The sequence below is a fragment of the Schistocerca americana genome, chromosome 2, assembly GCF_021461395.2.
Source record: "Schistocerca americana isolate TAMUIC-IGC-003095 chromosome 2, iqSchAmer2.1, whole genome shotgun sequence".
Classification (NCBI taxonomy): domain Eukaryota; kingdom Metazoa; phylum Arthropoda; class Insecta; order Orthoptera; family Acrididae; genus Schistocerca; species Schistocerca americana.
In genome coordinates this window covers 210312968-210338018 of record NC_060120.1, presented here as the reverse complement: position 1 = coordinate 210338018, position 25051 = coordinate 210312968, and the positions used below count along the sequence as shown (strand labels likewise).

General features: G+C 40.5%; 1 protein-coding gene across 1 annotated transcript in view; it reads right to left on the bottom strand.

Moving 5' to 3' along the window:
* Positions 1-1744: 1744 nt before the first annotated feature.
* LOC124595949 (inositol polyphosphate 5-phosphatase E) overlaps positions 1745-25051 on the bottom strand; it is an 83305-nt gene continuing 59998 nt past the window's right edge. The window contains exons 5-7 of the mRNA XM_047134870.1: positions 22745-22906; positions 20927-21182; positions 1745-2138 (exon numbers count right to left, since the gene is read on the bottom strand). Coding sequence (XP_046990826.1) covers positions 2024-2138; positions 20927-21182; positions 22745-22906 — 533 coding nt within the window. The 3' untranslated portion in view covers positions 1745-2023. The remainder of the gene's footprint in view (positions 2139-20926; positions 21183-22744; positions 22907-25051) is intronic.

Genomic DNA, 25051 nt, shown 5'->3' with positions numbered 1-25051 from the left:
ATATAAAAAGGTGAAAACATTTAAAAGAAGAGAATGAAAACAGAAGAATCGGGAATGAGTTCAGAAAGAGAGGCCCCAGAGATGGAATGTAGGATGGCCTGAAGTGAGGGTGGGTAGAGGGGGGGGGGGGGGGGGGGGGATCAATGAGAAGGACAAGATAAAATGGGCAAGTACAATACAATAGTAAAGCCAGCCCAACAGTGTGAGACAAGTACATCTCACAGGAGTAATATCCATCAACACATCTATACAAGACTGATTCCAAAGAGCTTCCCTATGTTTCTATGGTTGCAGTAAGAAACAACACCCTGGTATCATCCTGCGAAGCATATTTCACAACACAAATCCTTGTATCTCTATTCTATCACCTCCACTCTTTGAATTGACTGTCACCACTTCAAGATTTAGTAGTATTCAGTTATATCTTATTTTCCTTCTGCTTCCTCTTGCAGTTTCAACCTACAGTAATGTCCAATTGTGTTACTCCCTTTTTCCTTCACATTCTGTCTTGCATCCAGTTCGTGTCTCTTTTCTGGTTTGATATTTCATTTTCAGCTTCTCTGATCCTACCCTACACCCACTCCCCCATCCCCAGAAATACAGTATATCTTCTATTTATATTGAATCTTATTCATTTTTAACTTGCTTATTGTTTTTACACTCATCTTTACAGTTTGTGTTTCTCCTTTCTCCTTCTGTTTCTGTCCAACTTCTGAGTTACTTTTATCCTGTTAATGTTGTATTAATCATTTTTCTTACTATAATTCTCTTTACTAAGCTGTTTTTGATCTTGATTACATTTATCTGAATACTGCTTCCCTTATCTCCAAAATTACATAAAATTCTTAAGAATCTGATTCTTTAGCAATGCAATCCAAAATTTTAGTTCTAGTTTGTCTTTTATATCATTTTAAAACATTTTTTTCTGTCTCATAACTGCAGAAGACAGAACTTCCAATTTTGGATTACTTGTATTGTAACATAAACTATATGCAGTTCTTCCTGTCAAACGTAACAGATTCTTCCTCTCTTTGGTAAACTTAGTGAGATAAAATACTGGTAAACATAAAATTGTCACTTTCACAATACATTAACTATGAGCACACTAATACTATGTCTCAAAGCAGAAAAAATCCTTTAAAAAATAAAGATTAAATCCAAGTAAATTAATAACCCCTGTGGTGAACACAAAGCCATGGGAGCAAAAAACCATCTTTCGTATAGCAAGGAGACAGCTGCAAAATGTCCAGTAAATGTACTGTATGTAATGGTTGCTGCCCTCAAGCATAACAACTCCTTGCAAATGGCCCCAAGTTCTGAGACTTGAAACATGAAATGTTGCTCTATTTTACGATAATCAGAATTAATTAGTGCGCTTCTTCTTTATAACAAAATCATATCTTTGCAATATGCTCTCATTTAAATTTCAGTTAAAATATGAGTGATATGCAGAGTTGTTTTACATTAGATACATTCATTTACATAGCTAAAAATAAAAGACAATTAGAAAGCAGCATGCATTGCAACAAATTAATACAGTTGTAGTCTAAAGCTCATTAACATCCTCAGACACAAATCAAGAAATGTATTGCTTTGTTCCTTACTAGTACACCAACTAGCACATAAATGTGTATTTTAGTAAAAATAGTTCAAAACTTACTGTATACACTGTAAAGACTAGAAAGTTGTTACATAATTTTGCAATATAGAAAACTTCTATAGTCACATGACTAGAATGAACTAACTGGTTTGTCATAATACTGCGACACAGAACCTGTTTTTAACAAGTTTTATCCAAACAGATTACAAAAGTTGTAGATTTGGATCCTAATAATACTGAAGGTCACTCAGCAATCGTTCAGCATGTTATGTAGTTCTGGGAATCAAGTTGACATCCAGTTCTCATTACAAAAAAACTAAAAACAGACCAAATTCACAATTCAAAAATTGATAAAAAGAAGTAAAAATAAAACTGATGATTCAGATTTTGTAAATATCATCATATGCCTTATAAATATATTCCTCATTGCATACTACAAATAGCCGAGGTTCCTTGGCTTCTATCCAATGCAGCAGCACGTCGCTTGATGCCTTCAAGGTACACATCACGATTGAAGAGGCCTGCTGCCAAAGGAATACTAAAACAAAAAAATGTATGACATGAATATTACCAATATTTGATGTACAGGAAGAACATCTGCTCACTCTCATGAAAGATACAGCAGCAGTACTTCCACGTTTCAGTTACAGGAATTAACTGACTAACACATTACTTTCCCACTATCCAGCTGTCTTACTTTAGACTTGTCATTGTCTGGGGCAGAGCAAGTGCTGTGAACTACGAAGAAGTGAGGTAAGTACAGAATTAAAGAATGAAGGGGAGTTACCTGGAAAAAAGTAACATGTTCGTATGTTTTAAATTCCAGCATGTCATTCCAAGCATCATTAGTAAATTCTACAGCTTAGGAACTAAAAGTTTCATACATAGTGACCATCAGTAGCAAATATGTTAGTGTGATTGTACTGATAACAACAGGTGTGTGTGTTAAACTTTGTTATGTTTTGTTACTAGCCTCGATTTATGTATCAGTGATATCTGCTTACAGAATCCTGGTTTCAGATAACAAACTCGTAAGTTTTGAGTTTGTCTCCAATTCTAGTTTTTCCTTAACACACAGTGTGACTTTCCCTCTGACGAAACTTTTTGTGTGTGCAATGTAGATAGTTTCACAGTGCTTTGGACTTCACATTACATTGTTGCTCCCCTAAGAATGGTTGGAAGACTCAAATCTCAGATGAAATCAAGAGCATACCATCTGCAAACAAACCATCATACCTAACTAACAGTGTGTTCCAATCAACATTCACATAAAAACAACTGTATAGGAATTGTGAGTCTGGCTTGATGCAAAACACTTTTTGTCATTTATTTACTTATTTATTTCCCAAACTAGTTTCAGCAACAAATATCACCATTAGCAATGGGTTCTTTAAATCTTATTTATTGTACGTTATAGCATGTTTTCAGGACTTGGTGTCACTGTCTGCAGCATATTTTCTGTGCATATTCTGGTGCTGTTTTTCTCAGCATACGTCATGTCATCTCTAAGTTCGCCGGACTGCTTGCAGCTAATTTTATACACAGAAAAGCAAAACTTTCACACTTTAAGACGCAAAACATTACACCACCTTGCTTTTGAACAGCAGAGAGAGAGAGAGAGAGAGAGAGAGAGAGAGAGAGAGAGAGAGAGAGAGAGAGAGAGGGGGGGGGGGGGGGGAGGGAGGGAGGGGGGGAGGGAGGGAGGGAGGGAGGGAGGGAGGGGAGAGAGAGAGTGCATAACAGTTTTTGGTGTGACTTCATTAGCAGGAGGGAGAGGAGGAAACTGGGAACTGGCAGTTACCAGCTTACCAGAAAGATTAATAGGCAAAGTGTGTGCTCTGGATCTTGTCACGATGGAATTACTCTATTTGCTATCATTCTACTCCTCTTTCAATTATTACACTATAGCAGATGTACCTCATTCACTTGAAATGTCAAAAGTCCTATCTAAGCAGTGCTGCAATAACATTCCTAGTTCACTAAATCATTTGAGTGCTGCTAATCCCAAAGACACAGTTTTCCATTAAACATTTTTCTTAAAGATAAATCTGTAACTGGAGTTATTCCCATGCCATGTGATAGTGAAAATGTTGTGAGTTAATAACTGCTCATTCATGAAAAGACCTAGCTCACTGGATAGGCTTAATTTCACTATTCCCAGAAACCAGTTCATTTTCTCTGGAAATTCATGAAGTAATTATTTGCATTTGGAGTTTTGACCCACCTGATATTACTTTCATTATTTGTACTTTTAAGCTAATTTATTTCCCAGATTTGATATTGTATTGGTAGTGTTCTGCTTGATACAGTTGTGTAGATTAAATTTTTGGGTATAACTTTGTTGATCAATATAAAATGGAACAAGCATGTAAGAACAGTAATAGGGAAGGTGAATGGTTGACTCTGGTTTATTGAGAGAATTTTAGTAAAGTGTAGATCATCTATAAAGAAGAAAGCACACAGAACACCAGTGTGGCCCATTCCTGAGTGCTGCTCAAGTGTATGGGATGCCCCCCGGGTCAGATTAAAGGAAGACTCCAAACTAATTCAAAGGTGAGCTGCTAGATTTGTTATCGGTGGGTTCAGTCAGCACGCAAGTATTACAGAGATGCTTCCTGAACTCAAATTCGAATTCCTGGAGGAAAGATGATGTAATTTTCATGAAGCACTATTGAAAAAAAATTAGAGAACTGTCATTTGAGGCTGGCTGCAGAATGATTCCGCTGCTGTCAACATACATTTCGCATAAGCACCACAGAGATAACATAAGAGAAATTAGTGCTTGTATGGATGTATATAGAAGGCTACTTTTCTCTCACTCTGTGTGTGTGTGTGTGTGTGTGTGTGTGTGTGTGTGTAATGAATATATTAGAAATGGAGCACCAAGGCAGTTGAAAAATAATGGGAGGAAGCAACTGTTAATGTCCTTATGAAACACATAAGTAGGATGGACTAATTCTGAAGCCTACTCCTTCTGAACATGACTTCATCATCACAACTAGTGTGACTCAAAAACCAGTCACCAGATTTGAGGAATGGGCCTAAGATAGCTACTTATCACAAGGCATGGAAATATTCTATGTCTCAAATTGGATTAAGAAGATTAGAAGGTTGTGCTTAACATTCCCTGTGTGATCTCCCAACAGGTGCAGTGCATTTTGTCAATACCTGGTGTTAAATCACAAATATCAGACAATGTCTCCCATTTGAAGGAGTGGCAGTTGTAAACTTCTCCACTGATGAACTGAGGCCTAGTCAGCTCTGGTCAGCAGTCACTCCATGACTACAAAAAACTGTATCCTGGCTAGCTGTAACAGTAAGTGAAGTGGAACACTGTGCAACCACCTTGTTAGTGTCTTTTGAATTGATCTGCTGACTGACTGTTCTTCACCACAGCTGTTATAGGGTACCACCCCACCATTCTATGAAATCATTCGGATGGGCTTCCAAATTACTGTTGATTTCATGTATCAGTTGATAGTCATCACAAACTGTGAGCCTGTTCTGCTCTGTTTAATAGTTCATCAAATTTTCATTCTTTCTCTTGATAGGACTGTGAGAATCTCTGCAGTGGACCACCATCTGTATGGCCTGAATGCCATGCCCCATCCCAAATTGCAAAGTGTTACTTGTCTTTTTATCCTTCTGATTTATTTATTTTCCTGCTTGGATTATTGTTATTGTTGTTGTTGTGGTATTCAGTCCAAAGACTGATTTGATGCAGCTCTCCACACTCCTCTATCATGTGCGAGCCTCTTTATGTATGAATAACTACTGCAAGCTAAGCTTTCTGAATCTGCTTAGTGTATTCCCTGCTTGGATATGGAAGCAACAATTCATAGAACAATGATAGAAATTCAAACAAACAAAAAAGGAAAGCAAACAACATATCAGTAACAGCATACACAAATGAATAATGTTTTACAACCTCAAAGCTACTGTGAGGAAGTGCCCTACAAGGAAGCCTTTAAATTTATATTTGAAAACATGGCGTTCATCTCTCATATATATACCTGCCAGGCACATCTTAACCAACAAACATATTTCATTCCCTTTATACACAGATTTTTAAATATTATTAATTTCATGCATTACACTTATAATCCACTGGCACTGTCTGTTTGCTCTCTGTAACATCATAAAACATGCTCAATAAGTATATCTTTATTTCTCCTCCTTTGGTATATGTGCAGAAATTCAAAACAGGTCCACATTTAGATATTATGTTTATGTGCCTCAGATTATGACACTGGAAATGAAATGTCTCATCAAATGTAATATATCTTCTTTTCACTCCCCCCCCCCCCTCTCTCTCTCTCTCTCTCTCTCTCTCTCTCTCTCTCTCTCTCTCTCTCTCTCTCTCTGTGTGTGTGTGTGTGTGTGTGTGTGTGTGTGTGTGTGTGTGTAGAAGTGAATTGAAGTGTGAATGAAACAAAGATGAGCAGTAATACGTAAAAGACTTGCCGATGCACATAATAATGCAGTGATATGGTACAGAGAAGACAAAAAGCCTTAAATACACACATCAAAAAAAGTATTGCATCACCTCGGTTCCGAGAATTTTGGAACCTATGCACAAAATTGGAATAGAGATTAACATAAACATCATTTCCATGAAAACCACAAATTGCATGTTGTACCATCATACAGCGAGGCCTTCAGACATGGTGGTCCAGCATGTTGTACACATCGGTACCTCTAATAACCAGTAGCACGGCCCCTTGCATTGATGCATGTCTGTATTCGTCATGGCATACTATTCACAAGTTCATGAAGGCACTGCTGGTCCAGATTGTCCCACTCCTCAATGGCGATTCAGCGTAGATCCCTCAGAGTGGTTGGTGGGTCACGTCATCCATAAACAGCCCTTTTCAATCTATCCCAGGCATGTTCGATAGCATTCATGTTTGGAGAACATGCTGGCCATTCTAGTTGAGCGATGTTGTTATCCTGAAGGAAGTCATTCACAAGATGTGCATGATGGGAGCACAAATTGTCATCCCTGAAGGCGAATGCCTCGCCAATATGTTGCTGATACGGTTGCACTATGGTTGGAGGATGGCATTCACATATCGAACAGCTGTTGTCTTCCATGACCACCAGTGGCGTATGTCAGCTGCACATAATGCTACCCCAAAACAGCAGGGAACCTCCACCTTGCTGCACTCGCTGGACAGTGTGACTAAGATGTTCTGCCTGACCTGGTTGCCTCCACACACGTCTCCAACGATTGTCTGGTTGAAGGCATGTGTAACACTCATCAGTGAAGAGAACGTGCTGCCGATACTTAGTGGTCCATTCGGCATGTTGTTGGGCCCACCTGTACCGTGCAGCATGGTGTTGCAGTAGCAAAGATGGACCTCGCCATGAACATCAGTAGTGAAGTTGTGTATATGCAGTCTCTTGCACACAGTTTGTTGTAGCACGACATCCTGTGGCTGCACGAAAAGCATTATTCAACATGGTGGCATTGCTGTCAGTGTTCCTATGAGCCATAATCTGTAGGTAGCTGTCATCCACTGCAGTAGTAGCCCTTGGGCGGCCTGAGCGAGGCATGTCATCAACAGTTCCAGTCTCTTGGTATCTCCTCCATGTCCGAACAACATCGCTTTGGCTCACTCTGAGACGCCTGGACACTTCCCTTATTGAGAGCCCTTCCTGGCACAAAGTAACAGTGTAAACGCAATCGAACCACGGTACTGACCGTCTAGGCATGGTTGAACTACAGACAACACGAGCTGTGTACCTCCTTCCTGATGGAATGACTGGAACTGATCAGCTGTCAGACCGCCTCCGTCTAATAGGCACTGCACATGCATGGTTCTTTACGTCTTCGGGCGGGTTTAGTGACATCTCTGTACAGTCAAAGGGACTGTGTCTGTGATAGAATATCCATAGTCAACGTCTATCTTCAGGAGTTCTGGGGACTGGGGTGATGCAAAACTTTTTTGATGTGTGTAGAAAGACCATATAAATAAATGTGAATGAGGTTTTCGCTTGGGAGAACATAAAATGTACGCTCTTAGACATAAAAACTGACCACCAGCCGGCCGCCAGAGACTAAGTCCGAGTCGTTCACTTAAGGTGGCCAATAAAACCGACTGCCCCTGACAATGCTAAGTCCAGCCATCTGCACAATCTGGCAACACAGTAAGATGTGGAAGTGTTAGGAGGAAGTGTTGGCTACTTCCGAGATGTTGTGTTGTGTAAGCCCGTGGTCTAGTGGTAATTGTCGTGCATTCTAAACTTCTAGTCGCATGTTCACATCTGACTGTATCTCTTATTTTTTTAACCACATTTCAGCCCTCGTCTAAAGTTACGAGTCCAACAGAACACCTAACATAATGCACTTCACATTCTACCCACCAGTAATAACAAAGACTTCCAGAAACAATTCTGCAGGTCAGCTCGTGGCTGTGTTGCGATCAGAACAGCTTACATTCAAGCATTTCCTCGTACTGCAGCAGCTACGAGCCAACGGCCAGACGCCACCCACTGCCTGAAATCGGGCGCCGCCCAGGTGAACGCGGCGCAATGCTGTCAGCGTGTGTATCAGCTGTAATTTTCGAATTTGAAGTTCTAGTTATCATATCGCAGTTAAAGATTGGAGATTACATAGAGGAGGCAGCTCGAAAGATTTGAACTGTGTGTAGCGCGAGTGCTTTTGGGAAAAATATGCCAAGAAAAGATGTTATTGTTTTCACAAAGACCGTTCTGTCATTAATGATTTTCCACGTTAAGGAAGTCTCTACTACGGATATAAGAGATGGATTACCCTTTAACTATCATGCGACACTTGCATTCAACAGGCAAGGTTCAGAAGTCTGGTGTAGCAGTACTGCAAGCTCTAATTCAAAACAACAAAAATCAACAGAGTGATTATTGTTACAGTTTTGCTTTAACGTCATCAGGTCACTCATTGAGCATTTCTATGCAATACTGTTGCCGGTGATGAGTTATGATGCCTTTATCGTTAATTTCCTATGAAGATATGAAGGGCTGAGTCCTACCAAAAGACCTAAACTCGAGCAAAGAGTAATGTGAACATAATATTTTCTATCTAATAGCTCCAAAAGTGTGTTTTACACTATGAATTCTTCCTCAAGGATGTGTCCATCATTGCTGGAATATGATGCCAACAATTGAGACACCTTTCAGTTGCAGTGCAAGAAAATCAACCGACAAAACTACATCACATGTGCTACTGCATGATAACGCACTCTGCTGATTTGAGAAACAAAACTATCCAGGAGATTGATAGGTAAGTCATCTCTCAGGCATTTGTTCCTCTGATTGCATACTCGTAAAATTTTACCTTTCCTGCTCCCAATCGATCAACTGCCAAGGCAACTCATTTCTAGATGAAAATGCTCTTCAAACTACACGGGTTTAATGACATCATTACAACCAGTAGGTTTCTACAGGCGTAGAATTTGTAAACTACTTTAGCATTGTCAAATTTTTTTAGATATTGTGAAAAAATATACTGTTGCTGATTAATTACTTTCTGATGATTACTGTTGTATTCAATAAACTAATGGAAAGCACAATTAAAATATTCACTGTACTAATACAAATTAAATTCAATTTACTATAGAAACATTACGATGGCAGTCTATCTTAATAAAACATTAAGTGTCTGTAAGACGATTGTGCCTATTTTAACACGAATTAGTAGGATATTACCAACTTCTGACTTCGAGGAGGTCTGTATTTACATCATGACCTGTATCATACTCAAGTATAATGAATATGTGGCAATTCATAGATAAAGTTATCTATTCACAACAACGAAAAAGATGTCAGCAGAAAACAAAAGTGGCATTATGAATTTTGCAGTACCATAAGGTTTTCGCTCTGACACTATGGGGTACTGAAAGTAGCAATAAGAATTTTGCTCGAGCTTTGTCTTACGATTCGCTTGTTGAGTTTCTATTTGCTTGCTTGTAGCTGTGTTACAAAAGAATTAAAAACCTGGCATTCAGTTAGCCTTCTGACGCAGAGCAGTGTGTCAGCAGTGCCCAAGTAGCAGCAAGTGGCTTATTTAGCATTCATATAAGCGTAGTAGTCAAGTTGAAAATTTGTTTGAGTGTTCTTAGTGCACTTGTTTAGTTAAATTTGTCAAACCATTGTGTAGTTTCGTATTTAGCAGGGGCAGATTTGCATTTTATTATCTTTGACGTGTAAAGTCGCATAGTCGTCCGTCATTTGTTTATTTCTTTCAAATAGTCATTGTACGTTACTGACAGTACTGGCTGGATTGAAGAGTTTTTAGCAAACAGAACACAGCATGTTGTTCTCAATGAAGAGACGTCTACAGACGTTAAAGCAACCTCTGGCGTGCCATAGGGGAGTGTTATGGGACCATTGCTTTTCACAGTATATATAAATGACCTAGTAGATAGTGTCAGAAGTTCCATGCAGCTTTTTGCGGATGATGCTGTAATATACAGAGAAGTCGCACCATTAGAAAACTGAAGCGAAATGCAGGAAGATCTGCAGCGGATAGGCACTTGGTGCAGGGCATGGCAACTGACCCATAACATAGACAAATGTAATGTATTGCGAATACATAGAAAGAAAGATCCTTGATTTTATGATTATATGATAGCGGAACAAACACTGGTAACAGTTACTTCTGTAAAATATCTGGGAGTATGCGTATGGAACTATTTGAAGTGGAATGATCATATAAAATTAATTGTTGGTAAGGCAGGTGCCAGGTTGAGATTAATTGGGAGAGTCCTTAGAAAATGTCGGCGGCGGCGGCGGCGGCTGATACTCGTATCCGAGTTTTCATTTCTCTCCTGAGATAAGAAAATGACAGGAGAAATTGCCATTTGCGTGAATTTCTTTAAGGTGGATTACAGCTTGCGAGGAAGTGACCCACACACTATAATTCTGGAACAATTCATCACGGCACATATGTATGTGGCATGTGACTTCAGGTACCAGAACTGCAACGAACTGCCGCGAGCTCAATGATGGCTGAGCGGCGCCTTTACAGCCAGTTCGTCTGGCATGACCTCTTCCGGCTCCACGATCTTTGAGAACCTGGGATATAAGATTCTTCTTCCGCTCACTTCGCCGTTGGGTCGAAGGGCCTTAGAAAATGTAGTCCATCAACAAAGGAGGTGGCTTACAAAACACTCGTTCGACCTATACTTGAGTATTGTTCATCAGTGTGGGATCCGTACCAGGTCGGGTTGACGGAGGAGATAGAGAAGATCCAAAGAAGAGTGGCGCATTTCGTCACAGGGTTATTTGGTAACCGTGATAGCGTTATGGAGATGTTTAGCAAACTCAAGTGGCAGACTCTGCAAGAGAGGCGCTCTGTATCGCGGTGTAGCTTGCTGTCCAGGTTTCGAGAGGGTGCGTTTCTGGATTAGGTATCGAATATATTGCTTCCCCCTCCTTATACCTCCTGAGGAGATCACAAATGTAAAATTAGAGTGATTCGATTGCGCACGGAGGCTTTCCGGCAGTTGTTCTTCCCGCGAATCATACGCGACTGGAACAGGAAAGGGAGGTAATGACAGTGGCATGTAAAGTGCCCTCCGCCACACACCGCTGGGTGGCTTGTGGAGTACAAATGTAGATGTAGATGTAGACTCTCAAAAGGTGAACAAAAGCTGCTTGTAGCTGGTAGGCTGGCACATTACCTCTGAGCTAGCGAAGAGGGGCAAGAACATGGTGCAGGACATGGGGGCTTACTTATTGGCCCAGTAGCCACTATGACAGATAAATCACATTTCCCGTGATGGATGACTTTCGTGGACTCAAAATTCATTAACTGATATCCTTATATCACATCTCAAGAGAAAACCCTCACTTTATTCAGTTGAAATGACCTGATAATATCAAGTGAATTTAGGATAGTTCTGTGCCATCAAGGAAGTAACTCATTGGTCACAGAGTTACCAAACATATTCTGCATTGTTGCCAAGTTTTGAGTTATACTACCAGGAAGGATACTAACTGATGTGTTCTGTGACTGACCTTGGAAGTGACTATAAGTTTGTCTCAAAGTCGTGGGTGGCATGCGCCGGAATATCTTCATTATACGACAGTCTTTTTTGGATTTCGGTAACTACGTTTAGGGGCTAGAGTGTAATTACTTGTAATACATCGATGCACTGAGTGCAAATGAAACATTATAAATTAATAACTGTGGCAATTATTTATGTTTTACTGTCCTAGTCGGACTGAAACCTTGAATGTGTATTCACCAGACACGTTTCACAATTTTGGAGCTTCTTCAACAGCTGATTTGGCAACTTCATGACCTGACTTCTTGGTGTCAGCTTTTGTGATGGATATTCTGCCGTTGCTCGAAATATGAAGATGTAAGGCGAATTCAAATATTCCATATCGCGAAAATCATGATGTTTCTATTGTTCCAGCTCTAACATTCAAAAAATAGTTACAATAAATGGCAAAAAAGCTCATTGTATTTTTGGAAGGCGAGTCGGCGATTGATGATTGCTTGATCGTAGTTTGAGTCCCACCATGAGCGTTTTGCCTTTTTCTTAAGTGGGATTAATTCTTTGGCTTTTCTGATAATTTTACTGCAGAAGTGAGTCCAGTTGTTCGTCGGTCCTTTTTCCCACTCTTCTTCAATTTTGGATGCTGATATTTTTGAGGTGAACTCTCTTCAGAGAGAATTTCACTTGACCTTGTGAGAGGTAGCGGTCTGAGTCAATGTTCGCGCCTCGTCGGACTTCATTATCGTGGATGGCTCTGTATTGGGCGTAGCAGATGGCTAAGTGGTGGATCTGGTATTCACCAAGATGCAGGATCGGGGAACGCCATGTTTTCTGTTTTTTCCTAAAGTGGGTAGACATTATTTTGAGGTTGAATTGTTGGCAAATGTATATCAGACACGTGCCGTTTGTCTTAGTGTTTTGGTGTGCTGAATTTTTACCGACAATTTTCCTATACTTTTTTTTTTGTCCCAAATTGAGCATTAAAATCTTCCATTAGGATTTTCACGTCATCTTGGTGAATTTTGCTTGTGGTTCTTTCAAGTGTGTTCCAGAATTTTTAGATATTTTCGGGGTTTTTCTTATTTTCAATGTTGGTGGGGGCATGTGGATTGATGAGTGTATGTTTTTTATTGGTGCTCTGAATGCTCATAGTCACAAGTCAATTGTTGATGGGTGTGATTTCTTTGACAGAGCTGATGATGGATCTGTGTACGAGAAATGTCATGCTAAAGATTGGTGCGCCTTTCGCCTCGTTTTGTTGTGTATTGCTCTTTATGATGCCATTGTTTTCACAATGCAAGGATTCATTGTCAGTCATGTTTCTTGAAGAGAAAGGATGAGAATTTTTGCACGGTCGATTTCTGATGTGAGATTATGTAGTTTTCTTGTTTGGATCAATGTATTTATATTCAGTGTTCCAATTAATGTGTTCTGCTTGTAGGGAAGTTGACTAGAGATCTCTGATATTCTCTGCTGTGCTAGCCTGGACTCCCAAGAATCCAAAAGTCCAGTTGCCGTTTTCGTGTTCACGCACAATCTGAATCAATACTATTAATATTAGAGAGACAAGTAACAATAAATATTGCATCAAATATACTGTAAAGTATTTTAATGCAATGGCTAGTTACTACAAACTGAATATTTATCCAACCCATGTCCTGCATATTAGTTAAGTAAGTAAGATGTATTAACTCCATACTATCTTTAGCAGAGACAGTGCGCACTTGTTGTCGTGGCTCGCGACAAGTCAGCGATTAGCAGTGACTACTGTCGCCATGGTTTGTTTATGTTGGCTGAGTGTGGACACTGCAGGAGACGCTTTGCCATAAGCAGAAAGAAAGTATCTTCGTTCTGACTGCAGTGAGCGGACATTACTGCCTGCATGTTCTTATAGTAACCAACATGAGACTCTACTCACAGGTGCCGTGGAGGAATTGGAACGGATATCAGAATATTAACCAGTGATGAAATGTCCATTCTATTTGAATCCCAAGAAAACAGGAACCTTCTCACAAAGTAATGTGATGTGATGTCAAAATTTATCCAACACAGAAAAATTAACTCCAGAGCTTTCATGCTCGCATTAGTAGCATATAAGAAAATGATATGTCTTGGAAGCATGTACTTCATTTCCCCCCCTATCATATCAATGACCTTGTTTTAGCATGAAATGAAGGAAAAAAAATTAATTAATTAAAAAGCTAAAGTTTCTGAGAAGCATATAAGTCATTTCCTCTTCTCATATCATAGCTTTTGTTTCAGTATGAAGCGAAATAAATAAACAGTTTAGATTTATGACGCATAATATGACACCATATTCTTACAGTAGGACCTATCAAAAATGCAAAAAGCAGGAAGCTCTCCATTCTTTTGTCCAACAGTCTATTTCCTTTCATGCATTATTACGGCTAGCAGATTCTTATTTAAGGCCTTGCAGGCAACAAGTTCTTCAGCAGAATTAACCTTATGTTATTGTGCTAATTAAGGTATGGAAAAAATGGAACAAAGACGAGTTTCCCTAGAGCAGTGAAGATATTTGCACACGTCTGTATTCAGCAATGGCTGCCAGCTGCCCTAACACTTTACAGAATTGATGAGGCAGGCAACACAACTGCGAGTGCACTCCAGACTTCATTGTGTAAGTCATCAGGAGATGGACGGAAACGTCAAATTAACATTGCTTTCCAAGTCATATTCAATCTAAAATGAGGTGTTACTATGGCAGCTGAGTGTTCTAGCAATTACGTGTTGATAATTACACTTTGATAATTCCCATATGAGTATTCCGATAGCCAAAAGGACCTGTTAGTGTGAAATCATTGGGAAATACATTAATATCAAACTGCAAGAACTCAAGACAGTACAAGGCCTCTTCCCTTCACTGGGTAACCTGTTACTGTTATTTAAGATTCTCTCTGTCCTAGGCGTAATGCAAATGGAACTTCACATTCATGAGGCGCTTTCCGCTATTCTTGACAAACATCCGGAACTTGTATTCACCGCATGTATGAAAATAATGGTACAGGTTGTCCGCAGATGTTGTGGTGTTATGCTGTCAAACTGCTTACAGTAACATTAATGTTGGCGCACATAATCTAGCAATGACTACCTTAGTAAAGATAGTGTGGTGGCATCATCGCTTCTCTTTATTTGGCATCAGCTTGACTAATCTGATTTAATGAACACAGTATTCTATTCACGAGCTGCTAATGATACAGCATGACTACAGAGATCATCGTGCGGGTATTACATTAATTCTGCAGTGAATTGCTTGACAAATATTATCATCAGCTATGCAGCTAATATGACTCACTACACAGGTATATTACGTTGCACTTGGTTAAGTGATCAGCTCGCTGCAATTCTGATTCAACTGTTCGTAAATACTTGTATACTGACCATTCATTATTGGACTAAATATGCTCTACTATCCGATTCGCATGCATATGACATGGGTTAGCGACATCACGAAGCAATGACTAAGGAATGGATGCCGTTGAAGTCCCTTTATGTTGATGGCAAGACAAATGTTCGCATATCACCTGTATTGCCTCAAAAAACAATTGCATCTTAAATATCGAAGGACAGACATTCACACTATCACAGCGTGTTGAAACACAGCAACAGCAGCAGATGAAAATTTGTGCCCAACCAAGGCTCGAACCCGGACCTTCTGCTTACTAGGCAAATGCGTTGAGTATTGGGCTACCAGGACACAACGGCCAACTTGCCTGCAGGACCTATCTACACACGCTCCTTGTCAGACACAAATTCCCATGTTTGCTGCATACCACATACTCTGTACCCCTCTGTCCATTATTCCACTCGCTCGCAGCCACACTGTATTCCCACGAGGGTTCGGACGATGACGTGCATCTAGCACTGAAAAGTTTCGATGGCCCATGAAGATCTGAATAATTACACAGGATGTTTCAGAAGGAATAGTAAATGTTGTAGGAGGTGGTAGTATAGACAAACTGCAGAAAAAAATGCCATATAACATGTGTCCAATTTTTATTGAGTACATACAGCTGGGTTCAATGCATTTTCATTTTGTTTGTTGGTCCTTACAAGACCCCGTTGTCTATACTTCCTTGAAAATGAGCTTCTAGCACTAATGGATGAGGTTCCTTTGGCTACAAGAATGCGTATGTTCCTCCAGCATGACAGGGCTCCTGCACATTCTAGCCGTCAGGTGACACATCATCCAAACCTAAAATTTCCCGGAAGATGGATCAGTAGATATGGGCACTTTTCTTGGCTACCAAGGTCCCCGGACTTTATCCCTTTGGATTTTTGCCTGTGGGGATGGTTGAAAGGCGAAATCAACAAAGAAAAAGTAAACCCAAGAGCTGATTTGATCATTTGTATTACGAGTAGTGCAGCACTCATAAAAGAATACAAAGACAACCTCAGAAGAGCTACACTTGGTGTTATCAAGAGAAGTCAAAAGTATATTGAAGTTGGTGGGGGAATTCTGGAAAATCAACTTTGAATGTGCGCATTTGCCTTAGCTTTGAGTTTGTTAGGGTTACATACTGACAGCTGTATCTCTGTACTCAATAAAAAGTAGACACATTTATATGAAATTGTTTATGTAATTTGTCTGTACTACCACCTGCTAAAATATCTACTGTTCCTCCTGAAACACCCTGTATATGCATATACGTGTGGTGTCTCTTCTTTTGGACATGTCTGAAAGAAAAGCAGCAATTTGGAAAATTTAAGTTTGCGAGATGGTTACTTTAGGCATTAATTACAGTGTCTCTCATAGTTTACTTTGTGGGGAACCTGCTTCTTCGTGCCCTGGCCTATACTACAGCAATGGGTGAATGCTCACATTCTTGATACCTCACTCGATGTGCTACTGCAACTGTAGCCAAAGACTCAAACCCTGCTGGAAAAGTATATTTCACATGGCTTTGCTCCTCACCTACTGTCATCTAAAACAAACACAAGGAAATTAAGTATAGGAATCCTACAAAACCCGTGATTTCTTCATACTGCGGTGCTGTGCAGATGAAAAATGTAGTTTTTCACAATTATCAGATGACAGGTGGAGTTTCATTACGTTTACACTCAGTGCATCGATGTATTACAAGTAATTACACTCTAGCCCCTAAACCTAGTTACAGAAATCCAAAAAAGACTGACATATAATGAGGATCTGCCAGTGCTTGCCACCCGCAACTTTGAGACAAAGTTACAATCACTTCCGAGGTCAGTCACAGAGCACATCAGTTAGTATCCTTCCTGGCAGTATAACTGAAACTTGGCAACAATGCAGAATATGTTTGGCAACTCTGTGACCGACGAGTTACTTCCTTGATGGCACAGAACTATCCTACTAAATTCACTTGATATTATCGTTCAATTTCAATTGAATAATGTGATGATTTTCTCTTGAGATGTGATATAAGGATATCAGTTAATGCTTTTTGAGTCCACGAAAGTCGTCCCACACGGAAAATACAACTTCTCTCGTCTCTTGTGTTGCGATTTATCTACCATAGCAGCTACTGGGCCAATAAGTAAGCCCCCATGTCTACATCTACATCTACATCTATACTCCGCAAGCCACCCAACGGTGAGTGGCTCACTGTCATTACCTCCCTTTCCTGTTCCAGTTGTGTATGGTTCGCGGGAAAAACAACTGCCGGAAAGCCTCGGCACGCACTCGAATCTCTCTAATTTAACATTCATGATCTCCTCGGGAGGTATAAGTAAGGGGAAGCAATATATTCGATACCTCATCCAGAAACGCACCCTCTTGAAACCTGGACAGCAAGCTACACCGCAATGCAGAGCGCCTCTCTTGCAGAGTCTGCCACTTGAGTTTACTAAACATCTCCGTAACGCTATCACTCTTACCAAATAACCCTGTGATGAAATGTGCCGCTCTTCTTTGGCTCTTCTCTATCTCCTCTGTCAACCCGACCTGAAATGGATCCCACACTGATGAGCAATACTCAAGTATAGGTCGAACGAGTGTTTTGTAAGCCACCTCATTTGTTGGTGGACTGCATTTTCTAAGGACTCTCCCAATGAATCTCAACCTGGCACCCGCCTTACCAACAATTAATTTTATATGATCATTCCAATTCAAATCATTCCGTACGCATACTCCCAGATATTTTACAGAAGTAACTGCTACCAGTGTTTGTTCCACTATCATATAATCATACAATAAAGGATCCTTCTTTCTATGTCCTGCACCTCTTCGCTAGCTCAGAGGTAATGTGTCAGCCTACCAGCTACAAGCAGCTTTCGTTCGCCTTTCGAGAGTCGCTGAATGCCAGGTTTTTAATTCTTTTGCAGCACAGCTACAAGCAGGCAGACAGAAACTCAATAAGCGAATCGGAAGACAACGCTCAAGCAAAATTCGTATTGCCACCTTCAGTACACCATTGTATTGTATGTTAACCGGGGACCTAGAAACGATGGACAGGCTCCATCCCCGCCGCAGCTGCAGTGGTCCACAACTTCACGACGACTGCGGCAATCCACTTCACCCCTCCGCCGCCCCACACCGAACCCAGGGTTATTGTGCGGTTCGGCCCCGGTGGAAGACACCCCCCCCCCTTCCCCCGCCCCCTCGGACTTAGACTCGCTGGTGGCCGGCTGGCGGTCAGTTTTTTTATGTCTAAGACTGTACATTCTATTTTTAGCAGTTTTATGGAAACATATTTAACCATTTCCCTATAGAACATCTGTGTGTGGCACATATAAACACATAATAGAAAACAATTAACACTAACTTTTGAGCTCTTGCTCTTTTTCTAATAAAAGTACACACATTCACATGTACGACGACACAGATGTCCAATTGCACATGCTTGCAGTAGCAGCGAGACTTATTGCTGAATATCAATTAACAAAGTTAGTTGCCTGGGTAGACGGGGGTGGGGAGGAGGTCAGGAAGGCCACATGACGCAAGGAGGGGCAGCAGGGTAGTGAGAGGCAGGTCTTTTGCCAGATGACTCAGTGGCTGCAAAGCAAGGCAAAAGGAGTTCCGAGAGTAGAGTATGTGAGGGACAGTGATAGGGACAGGAGGAAGTTGAAAGGGGGAGGAGGAGAGGAAAGAAGAGGAAGGCAGTGGAGAAGAGAGAGACAGAGTGGCAGGAAGGGAAAGGGTGGAAAAAAGGAGGAGGGGAGGGGAGGGGGAGGGAGGAAGAGAGGGAGAGGGAGGAAGAGAGGGAGAGGGAGAGGGAGAGGGAGAGAGAGAGGGAGAGGGAGAGGGAGAGGGAGAGGGAGAGGGAGAGGGAGAGGGAGAGGGAGAGAGTGCACATGTTGTGAGGAGAGGAAGAAAGAGTAGTGGGAGAATGTAGTACACAAGTTGGATGGGGAAATGTGGTGTAGAGGGAAGAGAGGGGAAAAGGTACGGTGAGGCAATAGGAAACAAGTCAGTGGGGATTTAGGACAGGGGATCGTGACAGCGCAGGATTTGCTGCAGAGACAATTCCCACCCATGTAATTCAGAGAAACTTATGGGGGCAGGGAGTATCAAATAGTCCATGTAAAGCAGCTACTGAAGTCATTTTTGTTGTGGTATGCAGCATGTTCGGCAACTGGATAGTCAAGTTGCGATTTGCCAGTTTGGCAGTAGCCATTCATGTGAATGGACAGTGGGTTACTTACCATGTCCACCTTGAATGCTGTACAGTAAATGCAGCATAGCTGATGCATAATATGGCTGTTGCTTTCACACTTGGCCCCTCCTTTTACTGTGTAGGAGATGCCTGTTACTGGACTGCACAAGGAAGTGAGGGGCAGATGTGTTGGGCAGGTCTTGCATCTGGGTCAACCAAAAGGGACTGATGGGTCAACCACAAAGGAATGACTGAAGGGGTACCGGATTGGGAGCAGTACTGGAGCAGAACCCTACTTTGCGTGATGTGGGTAGGATTTTGGGTAGGATATTCCTCACCTCAGGGCATGACAAGAGGTAGTCAAAGCCTTGATGAAGGATGTAGTTGAGCTTCTAAACGTCAAGGTGACACTGGGTGATTAGTGATTAGAGGAGTGCTGGCTGGAGGATAGTTAACATGGTTACTGGTGTCAGAGGATCATATGGTACAGGAGATTTGTTTATGGATGAGATGTCTAGGATACTATATGTCAGTAAAAGTTCTGGTAAAACTGACAGTAAATTTTGACAACTCCTGCTTTGCATCACATATTTGGCATCCGCAGGTGGTCAGGCCGTATGGAAGAGACTTTTTGACATGCAATGGGTCACAGCTGTCAAAGTGGAGGTTGATGTGCTTGATATTAATTGATGTATTTATAGAGCCATATGAGAGGAGGAGATCAATGTTTAGGAAAGTGGCTCACTGAGCTGAGAAGGACAAGGCAAAGCAGATTTGGGAATAGGTGTTAAAAGTTATTGAGGAAGGGAGCAAAGGCTGTCCTCGGCAAATGACCAACAGTCTAATCACATGAATGGTCAATTCCAAACTGTGGCAAACTGCAAATTTCACATTCCAGTTGCTGAACACAATGCACACCACAACACAAAAGGCTTCTACAGCTGTTTCACTACAGGGCCATTTGGATACTCCCTTTCAGCATAAGTTGCTCTGAACTACACATGTGGGAATTGTCTCTCCAGCATATCTTGTGCTCTCACAAATCCCCATGAGCTACACCTCCACTTACTTGTTTCCCATTTCCTCATCATATCTTTTCCCTTCTCTCTTCTGTCCACATCACCCCTCCATCCAGATCGTGTACTGCCTTCTCCCACCATTCTTCCTCCTCCCGCCCACGTGAGCACTCTCTCTCTCTCTCTCTCTCTCTCTCTCACACACACACACACACACACACACACACACACACACACACACACACACTTCCTCTCCCACTTTTTCTCACCCCTCTCCCCTTTCTTCCCTCTCCCTTACTCTTTCCCCTCTTGGTCTCCCTCTTCACCACCACCTCTCTCTCGCTTCCTCCCTCACTCCACCCTCCTCGCTGTCCCTTATATGCACTATGAGCTCCTTTTGTCTTGTTGTGCAGCCACAGAGGCATCTGGTGAAAGACCTGCCTCACACTACCCTGCTATCCCCCTCTTGTCTCATGCATCCTTCCCTACCCCCTCCCACCACCATCTACTCAGGCAACTATTTTTGATACTCAATATCCAATAATCAGTCTCGTTGATACCACAAGCATGTACAATTGGGTGGTCCTGTGTGAATGTGTGTGCTCTAACTAGAAAAAGAGCAAAAGCTTGAAAGTTAGAGTTACCTTTTCCTATTACATATTTCTGTGTGCTACGCACCAATCCTCTATAGGTAAGTAATTGCCTTTTTCTGATTTAACGTAAATAGTAACTTACGTGTCAATCCCAGGTCGCACAGCACTGCTGTAGAGGCCCCACACTGGCTTGTGATCTGAAGTGCAGATGGATGGAGCTGATGAATACAGCAAGCACTGCAGAACGCCACGACCACTTCGACATTTGTATAAGATGCGATCTGTGTATGCTGGTGTGCGCTGTTTGTGCGAACTGTCAAACATCTGCGTTCCCGGATCATACTTATACGTTGGTGGGAATGTTATAGGACCTTCTTCAAAATCTCGGAAGACACTTCCTTAAAATAAGTAAGCAATGCAGTATAAGCACTCTTTCTTTTGAGGAAATTTCAATATGACAGAAATAAATTTAATTTTGACTGCCTGCATGCTAACTCCTCATTTTGCTTTGTAGCTATAATGAATCGTAGTACACCAACACTATAAAAAAGTAGGACTATTCTGCAAAACCAGTAATATAGGCAAAGAAACTACTGTTATGTAGAGGTAAATAATGTTGTAGCATGAACATAATTCTTTTATGAAGCTTCATTATAAGTAACATAATTTTTTCTCTGTTTAATACTTAACTTAAAACACAATACATTCTTTTCCCACTAATCCTCATTCTTATGGAGAGAAGTCTTTTGATAAGTGAATACAATCCATAACTCTGATTCAGATCCTAGGTTTTCATAAGTACCTTCTGAATACTGAATGTGGGAGTCTGGCTTTCCCATTATTAGTGACAGTGAGTGCCTGGATCTGATCTATGGGCGAAGTAAGCCTTAGCAGGACTTTTTTCCCAGTGTGAGGTCTAAAAACTTACAAACCTTAATAGCTTTAAACAATACTGATAAATAATAACAAATCTTCTAAAAATAAACCGTTTATTACTTGAGAACATAAGTTTAAAATCTGACTAAGAGCCTGTTGATTCAGAAGTTAGTAAGCATACAGATTTAACAATTATTGAAAAATAAGAAATATCCAAGGAAAGTATGAAGATTACACATCTGGGCAGCTATTTGGAAAGTATGCTTTGGTCATGAAAGAAGGTACATGGCATGAAAGCATACTGACTCACAACAGGTGATGGGGACACAGAAAAATCTTGCAGTTAATGCAGTGTGAGGAGAAGCTGGTGATTTAGGTGACTTTGAGAAAGGGCAGAAGTGTGGACCAACAATTTGCAAATGAGTTCATGAATATGGTGAGTCCATCACTTGTTAACATTAGTACCTGTCAAAGTAGACAATCTGCAGTGCAAGTGTTCTATAGAGACTTGCCAGTTCTAATCAGTAGAATAAGTGACCATCAGTGCCAGAAATGATGGCAGGCCACAATGCTGGTGATGGCAAAAGTGCTTTGGAATACACTATCTTTCATGTATGCACTACATTAATATAGATCCAATTACTTGGAACTAGACTATGAAAGTTAGAAAAATAATTGCCTAATCAGATGGATAATGCTGAAAATTATATGTCAATGGCTGCGATTGATAACATCATCTTATGTAATAATAACTGCTCAGCATACAAATCTGCTGGACACACATGGAGTGTTCAACCATAGTTAGGTGTACCACTCCTGCAAAAAGAAAAATATATGCAATAAAGTAAAACTGTTTTGTATCTTTAGGCTTCTGATTTAAGATCCACCTTAATAATACTGTAAATCTTTCACTTTTTATCACTCTCTTTTTTTAGTGAACCTTGAAACGTCCAAAAATTTTGAATTTTGGGAGTAAATCCGTTACTTTTGCAGCAAACTCATGGTACATCTCACACCAGTTAGCTGCTTTATAAGTCAAGTGCCAGATACGCAAGTTAGAAGTGTGAGATGACTGAGCACTTACCTTCGGCAATAATGGCTTTCAACTGATCACTGTGTAAACTATGTGGCAAGGGCAAGGGGAATTCTTGCTCTGATACCCACTGCAAAACTTCATCACGGGGCTGAGAAAGTCTGAAGTTCAAATCCCCAGACCAGAACACATAATCAAAATTCTGTGTTACGTCTGTAAAATAAAACTGTCAATTAATATGACTGTCAAGACATACTATTACATACAACCTGACAGAGTAATAGATCAACTTTATCCAGCATATCTATTCATTTTATAAAATATCTAAGAAATTTTATTTTGAAACTCCACATTACCTTGTCTTCAAAAATAGTTTATTCAGTTAAGAGGAATAAAATAACATGAAATAAGAAATTTAATCTTCACTAATTTAGCTGGTAAAGATAAAAACAGAAAAAACACTTGATTTTACTATACAGAAAAAAACACTTGATTTTATTATATACAGAAACTACAATGAAACCATGAAAATTTCATGTCTCCATAAAACCCCTTAGACCATCAGAAATATAAAAAGGACATTCCTTTGAACTATAGTGGAATGTGTGCCAAATGAATAAAACTTTTGCAAAAAAGATTATGTAACCAAACTGTCTTTAGCAGCTGTTATGACAAACTCCAACAACGGTGACTAGGTCTACATCATCACATTATAAGTGTCTATCAAGTAGAGTCTCCTATATCTATGTCCTCAACAGTGAAGTCAACAGTCTGTGATATAAGCTGCCAAAGACATCTGCAGCCTATATGAGGTGCCTGCAAGAAATCACATGGGCCGGGCCTTTGATATCATGCAGGAAATAAAATCAGCCACCCTAACAGCATGAACACTATCGATCTGTGCTCTAATTTCTACCTCGCTAATACTGTGCATACATGAATGGGCTGCTTATTGGATCTCACCTGGACAGCTCTTTGGATTGTTAAAACATGAATACCACAGTGTGAACACCTTACAGCCACAGCTGAAACCCTTCACAGCACATCTGCAAGAGCATTCTCTCACAGTAACTATTTACAACCTGGTGACAGTATTCCTTGATGATACCAGTGTGCCAGCTTCTATCATAAAGAATAAATCTAGGCACAGATTGATTCCTTGCATCTTCAGCTGATATCACAAAGGCTACAATCCTAGAGCAAGCAGCTCAATTTTACATGGCAAATGCACAGAAATGGGGTTGTACATGAAAAGTCAGTTGTTCGATTACTATTCCCTTTGTCAGAAAAGATCCAGGATAGATTTTCCCAAAAAATAGAAAATTGCACTTGCCAAGTAATGATCCCGGATCCTATCAAAGCAGTCCCTCTTGGCTCTCTACACTCAGTTGCCAATGTTTCTGGAGGTTGAAATATGCTCACTATTTTTATATACTTGAATTTAGCATATTTCATGACAGTACTCACTTTTCTGTGAAATGTTTATAAGATGATATTTGACTAAGTTTGATTTCACAATGCTGTTTCGTCGGTTGCAGAAATAACCTGGTTCAATGGTTTGCCTCATTTTTGGTGCTTCAAATGCCATTTCTTCGAATGTGGTTCCTTCTTGATGTTTATATAAAAAAAGTAGTAACATAATTCATTTTTCCTGTTCACTGGCAAATTATTATAACGGCGACCTGCACATTGTTCCACCGTCACACACACCGAGAGTTCACTGCCAACTGACTACAGTCAAAGATGACTCCAGTGTCAAAGACATTTCACACAACACACAAGCTTCCACTTGTAACCAGTCTATTTGATATTCTTCGTCACATCTACTAATATTAACCAATATGCTGTCACTCTCAAACATATAAGCAAATTAGCATAAAATAAGGCAAATTACAATTCACAAAAAATATTCTGACAAAAATATAAGAAAACATTTACAACCTCCCTCATTAGATTTGGTATTGACAAATCCGGTAGAAAATAACATCCCAATTACAAGGTCTTCGAAGCAAGCAAGGAAATTTGCAACTGCAATGTTTGTAAGCTCATTTGTCACAGATCAGGTGGATGTCTGCAATATATTGATGAAGCTTTCCTTTCAGTCACCTTTTCACTCACGGAAACAAGCAAAAATCACAAGGTGAGAGGTCGGGCGAATATGGCGGATGAGGGATGGCAATAACAGAGTGTCTTACCAGATACTCGGTAACAGCTAAAGCAGTGTCTTGCATTGTCATGCAGTAAGAACCAATTCCGGAAATGCCACAAATCAGGGCGGTGGTGTTGAATCGGTTGCCACGAACATTTCACGACTTCACTGTAAAGAGTTTGGTTCACTGTTTGACCTGGAGGAATGTA